We start from the raw sequence: 12351 nt of genomic DNA, 5'->3' as shown, positions 1-12351 counted from the left end.
TAATGAATGTTACAATTGTAACTTATTTACTCAAGGCTTTGATCAGAAATGATAGATTAGAGGCAAAACCCAGCATCTACAGTTGGTATGTTACAGTTGTTGAATGACATTGGTCATGTGTATCCTTGGTCATATTATTCAGTGATTGTGAGGATAATAAATGGCTTGATGAAAAGATTTTAGGGAGCTAGTCACAATTTGAACACAATATTTGACTCAACTTTCAATGCAGTTTTGTTTACTACTTTTCTATAAATTTTTCATGTAACTCTTGTTAAGGCTACTTTCCTTTTACCCACATGTGGTGAATTTATTGTTTTAATAATAATGTTTACACATACTGACAAATGAGTTTAATTTTCATTGATTTTTTGATATCTAAAACTTGAAAATATTATTGGTCATCCTTGGTGACCTACTTTAAAATAAGTGGAATAAATATACAAGGTTTTCATCTGACTTTTTCACCATAAATGAAGTACATAGTTTAAAAACTACATTGTTGGTAATTAACACCATTTACTTACCAAAATTAGGTACACTGTAGGTGTACTTTAATTTGTCCATTGATTCGTTGGTGGGCATTTGAACTATTTCCAGGTTTCTTATTGTGAATAGAATTGCTGTGCATATGTATGGATATGTATTTGAGTTCCTGTTTTCAATTCTTTTGGGCGTAATCTAGGACAGGAATCATGGGGCAGTGGAAGTGGGAAGGGGCAAACTGCATTAGCAGCGATGGGGCTCCTTTTGGGGGTAAGATGTTTGGAATTAGCCTCAAGTGGTGATTGTAAACACTCTTGAATGTACTACCTGCCAGTGCACTACACAATATAAAGGATTAATTTTGAATAATTAATTAATTATTAACATAAATAAAACTACATATTCTGGATATTTTATATTTTCTTGATTTTTTTTATAAAGAAAAACAATAGTCCTACTTGACCAGCAAGGCAGAGCAGAAGACATTCATCTTCATCTTCTCACCCAATTCTCCTTTATATATGGGGATCCAAAACCAAAATAGCCCTGAGAACGGTTCAGGGCCCACTGAAGAATCTAAAGACACCCACAGGCCCAAATCATAGGGGAAGTGCATTATAATGGATCACTGTGGACTGGTATCAGATGTGCAGGAAATTGGCTGGACAGAGAGTCAGAAGCTGAGGCTGTCAGTATCCATCACCTGGAAGGAATGCTTGGTCCTGGTGGCCTGCACTGTAGAAGACCCTGGCGTCTTTAGTCACAAAGGGAACCAAGAGGCATTCTTGTTGGGGATGCCCAGCGATAGAAAGACTGATGCACACACCCACCCCAGAAGAAGCAGCCATTGTTGTATAACTCTGGGACAGGAATTGTCTGGTACTCCACCCTGTGGTTGCCCCAGACCCTGGGTCTTGGCTGGCTTCTCCATGCATGCTCCTGCTCCACACACAGGCTCGCTTACTAAACTGCACTGGTCATGTCTCTGGACAATGGAGCTATTGTCACACCCTCAGCCCCAGAGACAAAGTGTCTCTGTACACTCCCACACTTAGACTGACACTGACAACTCATGCATCCCCTGGTCATGATCAATGGCTGTGCTGCACGCACCCATACCTCAGACTCTGGAGTCACCCCCACAGTAGGTACCTTGTAGCCTGGACTCTGGACCAAGCTGGCTCATCTGCAATGGAGAACTAGGCTCCGCCTGTGACAGAGGCAGTGCAGCACTGCACAACCCATGCTTGCAGCCTGCTGCCGCCTGATTATTGCATGCCTTTACTACTTGGAAGTGTGTATAGCTCTGCCCTGGGTGTTGGTCCCTAAGAACCCAGGCATGTGTTGTGAATACCAATATCAGCAGGCAGAGCTGTTTAGGCTACACGGCTTACGTCCCTGCGTGGGATGCCAGCATCTCTGGTGAGTGTCCAGGCTGAGTCCCAGCTTTGGTTCTGACTCTGCTTCCTGAGGGGCAGAAGACAGCAGGTGATGGCTTAGTGTCCCCGTCACCCACGTGGGGTGCCTGGACTGAGTTCTTCTCCGATTGTCAACCTCTCCTTGCCTCAGCTGCTTGAGCTTTTGAGGGTTTACCAGTGGGTGGATAAACAATTTGAGCCATCCTCTGCTGCTTTCCCCAGGTCATCCACAGGGAGATGGCCTGGAAATGGAGTAGCCAGGACAGGAACCAGTGCCCATGTGGCATACCATTGCAGGCAGTGGCTTTACACTCTTCACCAAAATGACCTCTCCCAGAGGACGTTTTATAGTGAGAAATATTTGTATCAAAAGAAAAGACAAAAACCAAATAAAAGGATGAACATTATTTCCCAAGGAAATAGAAAAAGAAGACTAAACCAAGCTCAAAATTATTCAAAGAAAGGAAATGACAAATGTCAGAGCGAAAACAGGTGAGAGCTTGGAAAATGAGAGGTGGGAAAAAATAACAGAAAATGTCCACAAAACTGATTAGTAGTATGAAATGATGAAAAATCAATAAAATTTAGATGGACAATAAACACAGAGAGAAGGTTCTCATAAATAAAAGTATAATTTAAAAAGGAATGAAAATAAGTGATTCCAACATTGCAAAGTAAAATCATAGGTTACTGTGAACAATTTTTCATCATAAATGGATATTCTAGAAGAAATGGACAAACTCCTAGACATATATAACCCACTCTGCTAAATCTGAAGAAATAAAATTATGAATGATCCTATGTTAGTATAAGATTGAGGCAGTCTGTGATCAAAGACCTCTCAATGAGGTGCAGTGGGACCTGTGGCTTTACTGGTGAATTGTACCAATCATTTGTGCTCAAAGAACAATTAATAACAACTCCTCTCAAGCTCTTCCAAAAAGTAATAAATGGTGTAGTAAGACTTCTGAATCCATTCTGCAAGGCCAGCATTACCTTGATATCAAACCAGATAAGAACAGCACAAAATTAAATGATAGGTCCATATCCACACTGGACATGGTATAAATTTCTGAAGAAAATTCTTAGTAAACTAAGTTCATCAGCACATTAAAGGGTCATTTACCAAGATCAAGCAGGTTTCACTCCAAGATATTTCACATGCACAAATCAGTACTTGTGACATACCACATTAACAAAGATCAGATGATCATCTCACTAGCTATAGAAAAATATGTTGGTAAAATTCAAAATATATACATAATAAAAAATCTCAACCAACTGCCTGGAAAAAATGTACCTCAGTATGCCTGTTAGTATTTTTTGATGGCGAACACTCCTGGGCTTTTCCAAATGTAGATGGATAATTGATGATCTAAGAACTGATGACCCCTCTCTCCCTTCACATATGTAAATCAGTTTGCTATGAAGGTGAAATGTTTTATTTTTTTTCACCCATGAAGGATGTATAAGTCCTGATACAATGCAAGCAGTGACATCAGAAAAGGCCAGTTTTAACAATATCTTGTTCTCATATTTCAACATGTACCCAGTTATAAGAAAATCATCCAGGCCGGCGCCGCGGCTCACTAGGCTAATCCTCCGCCTTGCGGCGCTGGCACACCGGGTTCTAGTCCCGGTCGGGGCGCCAGATTCTGTCCCGGTTGCCCCTCTTCCAGACCAGCTCTCTGCTGTGGCCAGGGAGTGCAGTGGAGGATGGCCCAAGTGCTTGGGCCCTGCACCCCATGGGAGACCAGGAGAAGCACCTGGCTCTTGCCTTCGGATCAGCGTGGTACACCGGCTGCAGCGTGCCAGCCGCAGTTGCCATTGCAGGGTGAACCAACAGCAAAGGAAGACCTTTCTCTCTGTCTCTCTCTCTCACTGTCCACTCTGCCTGTCAAAAAAAATTGAATAAATAAATAAATAAATAAATCATCTAATTGATTGACAGAGTAACTAATGCAGGTGAGGATGTGGAGAAGGGGGAATGCTTACACACTCACTCTTGGTGGGAATGTAAATTAGTACATCCACTGTGGAAAACAGAATGGAGATCATTTTAAAAAGTTGAAATAGACTTCCTGTATGATCCAGCAATTCCACTACTGGGTATGTGCACAAAAGACACCAACTGGTTATATCAAAGAGATACCTACTCCACAATGTTTATAGTAACAGTATTCTCAGTAGTCAAAATATGGAATCAACCAAGCTGTTAATCATCAGATAAATGAATAATGAAAATATATACATATAAACGCATACTCAATATTATATTATTCAGCTATAAAGAGAATGGAATTCTCTGTTTTGTATCACAATGGATGCAACTAGAGGACATCATGTTAAATCAGACACAAAAATACATTTTCCACAAGTTTTCCCTTATATGCGGGAGCTAAAATTTAAAAAAAAATATATAGAAATCTGGAAAACATCATGCTGAGTGAATTAAGCCAGTCCCAAAGGGACAAATATCATATGTTCTCCCTGATCCGTGACAGCTAACCAAGCACCATAAAGGAAACCTGTTGAAGTGAAAGGGATACTATGAGAAACAGTGACTTGATCAGCCCTTGTCCTGACTGTTGATGTACAATTTAATACTTTATCCCTTTTAGTATTTTTTGTTGTTGTACTTAATACTATTGCTTGGACTCTGTAATTAACACACGATTATTCTTAGGTGTTTAAATTTAACTGAAAAGTGATCCCTGTTGAATATAAGAGTGGGAATAAGAGAGGGAGGAGATGTACAATTTGGGACATGCTCAATTGGACTTGCCCCAAATGGTGGAGATTGAAATGTGCCAGCGGATTCCAATACAATCCCATCAAGGTTGCATGTACCAATTCCATCTCACTAGTCCCAGTGATCAATTTCAGTTCACAATTGATCATAATGATAGGTCTAAGAGTCAAAGGGATCACACAAACAAGACTAGGGTCTGCTAATACTAACTGATAGAATAAAAAATGGAGAGAAAGATCCAACATGGGAAGTGGGATACACAGAAGACTCATAGAATGGCAGATGTCCTAAACAGCACTCTGGCCTTGGAATCAGCCCTTAAGGCATTTGGATCTGGCTGAAGAGCCCATGAGAGTATTTTAGGCATGGAAAGCCAAGACTCTCTGGCAAAAAAAAAAAAACAAAAAAAAACAAAACAAAAAAAAAAAACAACACCCTAATTGAAAGATCTCTGCTAGTGAGATCCCAGTGGAAAGAACAGGCCATCAAAGAAGGAGGTACCTTTCTCTGAAGGGAGGAGAGAACTTCCACTTTGACCATGGCCTTGTCTAAATAAGATTGGTGTTGGCGAACTCAAAAGGCTTCCATACCCTTGGCAACTCATGACTAGAGCCTAGGGAGGTTACTGATGCCATAAACAAGAGTGTCGAATTGTTTAAGTCAACAACAGGAGTCACTGCGTACTTACTCCTCATGTAGGATCTCTGTCCTTAATGTGTTGTCCAATGTAAATTAATGCTATAACTAGTACTGAAACAGTATTTTACACTTTATGTTCTATGTGAGTGCAAACTGATTAAATCTTTACTTAATATATACTAAATCGATCTTCTGTATATAAAGATAATTGAAAATGAATCTTGATGTGAGTGGAATGGGAGAGGGAGTGGGAGATGGGAGGGATGCTGGTGGGAGGGAAGTTATTGGGGGGGGAGCCATTGTGATCCATAAACTGTACTTTGGAAATTTATATTTTTACTAAATAAAAGTTCAAAAAATATAGAAATCAAAAAGAAAAACAAAGAAGAAAAAAAGCAAATGCCTGTGTGTATCAGTATTGCAGCAAATACAGCTTTGTCAAATGTTGTTTTACAAATTTGTCAAACCAATGGTTAAGGATGTTCTACTGCTATAGTATAGTAGAGTGTACTATGATTTCTGATTATACTAACATTTATTGGATAAGGGTCAAATGGTCATCTTTTCAGTTGATTATTTTGTAGTCCTTACCTATATTCCCACTGAACTTGTTTATTGTTGAATTCTTCATCTAATGGAGCATTAAGGCTTTGACTGTAATATATAAAAATATGTTCTCGCAGAAAGAAAGAAAGAGAAAAAGAGAAAGAAAGGAAGGAAGGAAGAGAGAAAGCAGGGGGACAGGAAGGAGGGTGGTGGAACTCTACCTACGAACGACCTTGAATCTGCCCTCTTTGTCTTCACACCACATTAATGTGGGAACATAAAGCAGAAGAACATTCCCATCAGAAGAACACATTTCTCGTTGCCTCCTAGGTCCTCCTACACTTCTATTTTGATATTTTTTCAGGCAATAACTTTCAAGTTGCAATTATTTTATATTCAACGACTCTGTAGACATCACATAGTTGTTCTAAGTTTCTTAATCCATTTATTCAACTTGTTTTAATTGGTATATCTAACCATTCACAGATAATGTAATCACATAGTTTGAAGGTTTATGCTTTAACTATTTTTTTTGTTTTATGCTTTTCAGTTTCCTGTATTGTTTTTCTTGCCTTCCCCTTGCAGTGTCATGAACTTGTTTATTTAGACTCCCAGTTTGATTCATCTGAAACACTTGTCAGTGTATCTGCTAGTACGGCACTCTTATCAATTCCCCTAGAGATCATTTACTTTCTGTTCAGAGAGCTTCACTTGAACCTTCTTTTAGGAAGGATACTCTTGTGATAAATTGCTTTCTTTCATCTGAAAATGCCTTTATTTTCTCTTTATTAGAGTTCTGATACAGAAAGTACTTGACCACGTGAAAGATACTGTGTCATTTCTTCCTATGCTGTCATGAGAAATGCACTCTCATTTAGTTGTTTTTCCTCCTGGGTACTATACTATTTCTCTATTTCTGCTTTCCCATCTTTATCTTTGTCTCTCAATACCAGAAGTTTGCCTACACTATTCCTGGGTGTGGATTTACTGAGTTGACCCTATTTGGAATTGATCTTTCTCCTTGAGTCTATAGGGTGTGCTTTTTTCCAGATGTGGCAACCACTGTCCCCTCTTTCTGCTGTACACAGGACTCCAGAGAAACGAGTGATCTGTTCCCCTGTCTCAAGGATGCACGAGGCTCTGCTCACTTTTTATCACTCTACTTTCTTCTGATGAGCTGGTGATTAATTTTGTCCTATATTACAGTTCACTAATGTTTTCCTCTGTACCATCCTTCTGCTGTTGAGCTCATCACTGAATTCCTAAGTCTTCAGTTTCTGCATTTTCAGCTCCAAAATATTGATACTTCTTTGTGTCTCCAGTTTCATGGCTTAACCTATTTTTTTTACTTTCTATTTTTCAAAACTAATTGCAAACACGTGTGTAATGGTGGTTGAAGCATTTTCATGATGCCTGCTTTAAACTCTTGGCTGTGTCATTCAAATCTCTTCACCTTGATGCTGATATCTGTTGAATGCCTTTTAAAATTCAAATTGACACTTTTTAGTTTTTGTATAACAAATGATTTTTAGTAAAACCTGGACATTTATTTTGGTTATTATGTTTTAATTGTAGCTTTAATGGGTCAGTATGACTTGTAGATACAAGTCCAAGAGCACAAAATAGCCCCTTCCTCCTGCGTTCCTTGCTCCCTCTCTACCCCTCTGTGTTTTTCTTAGTTTTTTTGTATTTCATCTCCACACTGCAGTGAAAAGGCTTACAAGCTCCTGGCTCCTGGCTTTGGACCAGCAGATGGAGGGCATTTATCTCTGTCTCTCCCCTCTCACTGTCTGTAACTCTGCCTCTCAAATAAATAAATACAATCTTTTTTTAAAAAAAGGCTTAATACTTCACTGAATAAGAAGTTTAACAATAAAAAGTGAAAAGACCTTAGTTTAGTGGGAACAATGGCTATAAAAATAATTGAATGGAAGAATGGGTTTTATCTGACTTGGCACTGCTGTTGCAGAGTTAGGGGTATACCATGTCATGTTGCCAGGAGGGGTTCTGTGTTCCCATGTGATCTACCCACCACCATCTTGGTAACATAACATACTTCATGCACTCTACCCAAAATATTTTCATGAGGGATAACTCAGACAGAAGGAGTTCACATTACTGTATTTGCCAACATATTCAGAGGATACAGTGATGCTTGTGAAACACTTCTCTATTTCCAACAGTGCCAATTAACAGCCACCAGGGATTCTAGAGGGAAATTGGTCTCTAGATGTCTTTGTTTGAACTTCTTTAATGATCCTGCCTCCAATGGGCCTGGTGGCTCCTGATTGGTGTCAAGAGACAGTCTAATGCAAAATAAGGGATGGGACAAGTCTATTAACTTTGACTTCTGCTCTCAACATCATGGTATCCACCACAGTGTGCGCAGGAAAAGAGTCCTGGAAAGCACTTTAGAGACACATGGTCTATGTTGAAGGCACTGGGGTAAATGAGGCTCTATTTCTATGTCCTTGCTGTGCTGATATTTTCCCCCATGAAGTAGGGTCTTTGCTGGGGCTGGTAGGTTAAGGAAGGAGCAGTTTAAGCAGCTGTGAGACCTGAGACCTTCAAGGAGGCTATGAGATCTTTTGGGAGAGCCAGTGGACTCGTAGCCAATTTCAGGAAGACAGAAACAGATGTGTCCCCTTTCCTTTCCCATTGACACGTTTGCCACTGAATTATCATTTCGGTTTCCCTTGTTATGAAAGCTCTGGATTCATTGAAGATGGATGATTAGCAGACAGGATGCACATGGTGATTTTTTTTCTCTGGGACAGACTGGGCACATCTGAGGCTCAAGTGTTCCTTTTCTTACATTTCCAACTACCTAGCGCAGCATCTTGATTTGCAGAAGAGTGAAGAGTTAAAGTCAGATCTTTGGTGACCCGTGGCTACATGTGGGTATGTGGGCTTACTGTGACTGGGTCAACTCATCATTTACTTTATGTAAATGAAAGCAGAGTATGTTCCTCTTTGGGCAGATCTCATGCCGTAAAAGGCTTGGGGCTGTTGACTTTGACTAAATTGGAGAGCTAGTTCAGAGATTTGAGAGTTTACGAATGTGACAAAGATTCTCCCAAGAGAAGTCTGCGGATTTAAAGGTAGAAAAGAATATTGATTCTAGATAGGTAGACAGCAGGAGGGACAAGGGATCAGAAATTGATTGTTGCAGTCAAGCCAAGTCACATTATTGCCTTTCTATCTCACTTTCCTTGAGCATATGGAAGATTGGAAGATAAAGATCTCCCTAGATGATCGCCTAACATGGGGTTTGGCAAAAGCTATCTCCCTCACTGACTGATGTCAGTCTTAGGTCAATAAATCTAGGCTGAGTTTCAACATTCTTGGTAGTGCAGGTCTGTGACTTTTGTAATCTAACTAATTTCAATCAGCTTCCAATTATTTCATCTTCAAGTTTTGAAACTAATCCTGAGATCTGATGAGAGATTCTTTTGTGTGGGAATACATTATTCCATGCCCATAATATTCTTAGGATACAATTTTCATTTTGCAGTATTCCTCATGTGCCTTCCCTATTTGATTGCTTTCTTACCAGAAATAAGTGGCATGATTAGACACATTGGTAAGAGAAGGGAATTCTTTTCAGCTTTGCAGTAGAATTTATCAATGCTATTACTGATAATTATCAATGCTATTAAAATTATATCTTAATTGTGATTATGTATTTATTTGAAATGCAGGAAGAGAAAGAGACACACACAGTACAGTTAGAGAAAGAGTGAAACAGAGACAAAGACAGAGAGATCTATCATTCATCTGCTTGTTTTTTCCCAAATTAGCTTCAATAACCAGGGTTAATTAGGATGAAACTGGGAGCCAAGACTCCATTCAGGTCTCCCACATGGGTGGCTGAGTTCCCTAGACACTGGCTCAGCATTTGCTGCTTCTCTAGGCATTAGTAGGAAGGTGGATTTGAAGAGGAGTAGCTGGGACTTGAATAGCACTCTGACATGGGGTGCCAGAAATATAACTGAAGGTTTATCTGTTGTACAACAGTGCTAGCTCCAACATCATTCTTTATTAAAAGTGCTAGTTACAAGCATAGTTCTAATTCATCCAGGTTTTTAGCCTATCTGTACTATATTCATAGAAAAAATAATTTACTTCCTTTAACAATGAGGAAATCTATAAAAAAAAATTTTAACAGTGGGCTAAGTCGTGGCTTCGGTGCTCATATCCCATATGGGAGCCCATATGGTATGGGTACTGGATGTTCCTCTTTTGTTCCAGCTTTCCAATATGGCCTGGGAAAGCAGTGGAAGATGGCCCAAGTGCTTCAGTCCCTGCATCCACGTGGGAGACCTGGAAGAAGCTCCTGGCTTCTGGTTTTGAATCAATCTAGTTCTGGATGTTGTGGCCATTTGGGGAGAGAACCAGTGGACAGAAGACTTCTCTCTGTACCTCCCTCTCTCTGTAACTCTACCTCTAAAATAAATAAATAAATGAATAAATAAATCTTAAAAAAATGAAAGTTCCACCAGAATCATGACTTAAAAAATACTATGGGTTGAGCATTTAGTTGAATGGTTAAGATGCTAGTTGGAATGCCAGGTTCCCATATTGGAGTGCCTGCTTCGTGTCCTGGCTACACTATGAATTCCACTGCTCTGCTAATGTGCACCATAGGAGGCAGTAGTTGACGGCTCAAGTAATTGTGTCCTTGTCATCCACGTGGAACACCTGATTGAGTTCATACCTCTGGACCTTGAACTTGCCCAGCTCCAGCTGCTGTAGAAATCTGGGGGATGGGTGATTAGTGGAAAAAATCTCCCACTATGGTAATATATATATATATATATATATATATATATACACACACATAGTAGGACATTATTCTGCTATAAAAAGAATGAAATTCTACAATTTGCTGCAAAATGCATGTAACTGGAGGACTTCATGTTGAGTTAATCAACCCACAGAAAAATAAATATCAAATGTTCTCCCTCCTATGTGGAAGACAAAATTAAGGAAAAAGAAATAAAAAAAAGAAAAAACATACCCGTTTGTACCAGTATTGACATAAATACATTTCTGTCAGTCTTTGTTTCATAATTTTGTCATTCCAGTGTTTAAGAATGTTATACTACTAAAGTTTTAATGATCCGTGACTAAATTAACATTTACTGTATACGGGTGAATTCTTCATTTTTGCATTAAATTACTGTTTATAGCATTTCCCTCTTTTCCTGCTGAAGTAGAGTCCTTTGGCTTATTACTTGTTGAAGTCTTTACTTGGTGGCGTATCAGCTCTCTACTACTGTGTAAATTAAAATAAATTATCTCAAAAAGAATGAAGAGAGAGAGAGAATAGAAGTGTGGGAGGGAGGAATACTTTAAAAACTAAAAGTCAAAAATAAAAAAGTCTATAATCTAATAAACAAAAACGTAGTTTCACTTGAAAATAAGTCCAACTTCCAAAGCCATCATATGACTAATGAAAAAATGTTCTCCTGTATGCAGTTCTGACACGGCAAGATTGCTCAGTGAAAGCTGAAGAAGGAATTGAGAATCTGATGATGTGGGATGCAGGGAACAGAACTGTGGTCCAGGAGTTCATCCTGGAGGGCTTCCCTGCTGTCCAGCACCTGGGGAAAATACTGTTCCTGGTGCACCTGCTGGCATACCTGGCCTCCATCATGGGAAACACGCTCATCATCACCATCACCTGGGCTGACCATCGCCTCCACACACCCATGTACTTCTTCCTCAGCACTTTCTCCTTTGTGGGATGCTGCTGCATAACAACGGTGATTCCTAAACTGCTGGCCATCTTCCTGTCAGGGAGGCAAGTGATTTCCTTTGCTGCTTGCTTCATGCAAGCATTTTTCTTTCTTTTCCTGGGGTTGACGATTTTTTTCCTCTTGGCATTGTTGTCTCTGGATCGGTACCTGGCCATTTGCAGACCTCTGCGTTACTCCAGCATCATGAGCCCCAAGGTGTGCTCCCTCCTGGTCACTGCCTGCGTCACTTTGGGATTCCTCTTCATGGTGGTCCCAGTTGTCCATCTTTCCCAGTTGTCCTTCTGTGGCCCCAGTGTCATCCCCCACGTCCTCTGTGATTTTGGGCCCTTGGCTAAGCTCTCCTATTCTGACAGTAGATCTACTGAAATGTTGTTCTTCTACCTTATATTTCTGGGTCTTTTAACATCCCTCCTTGTAACCATCATAGCATACAGCAACATCGTGGTCACCATTGTGAGGCTCCTGTCAGCCAAGGAGCGACAGAAAGCTTTCTCCACCTGCTCGTCTCACCTCATCGTCCTCTCTCTCATGTACGGCAGCTGTCTTTTCATCTATGTGAAGCCAAAGCAGACGAGCAGGGTGGACTTCAACAGACAGGCTGCTCTGGTGAACACGGTGCTGACCCCAGTGCTGAACCCTGTCATCTACACCCTGCGCAACAAGCAGGTGCACCAGGCTCTCAGGGGTGCCCTGTGCAGGGGGAAGTAGAACCACAGCTCCTCAGTAGAGTGCACCTTCTCTTTGATTG

The 12351-nt window shown here is 40.2% G+C and overlaps 1 protein-coding gene across 1 annotated transcript; it reads left to right on the top strand.

Moving 5' to 3' along the window:
* The first annotated feature begins 5764 nt into the window (after nucleotides 1-5764).
* Nucleotides 5765-12311, top strand: LOC149122162 (olfactory receptor 6C75-like). The gene is made up of 2 exons (XM_089314199.1): nucleotides 5765-5776; nucleotides 11370-12311. Exons 1-2 carry the CDS (start codon nucleotides 5765-5767, stop codon nucleotides 12309-12311), a joined length of 954 nt encoding a protein of 317 aa, XP_089170325.1.
* The last annotated feature ends 40 nt before the right edge of the window (nucleotides 12312-12351 follow it).

Source organism: Oryctolagus cuniculus, chromosome 15, assembly GCF_051225735.1.
Source record: "Oryctolagus cuniculus isolate XC-2025 breed Fujian yellow rabbit chromosome 15, ASM5122573v1, whole genome shotgun sequence".
Classification (NCBI taxonomy): Eukaryota; Metazoa; Chordata; class Mammalia; order Lagomorpha; family Leporidae; genus Oryctolagus; species Oryctolagus cuniculus.
This window is presented reverse-complemented; position numbering and strand designations above follow the sequence as displayed.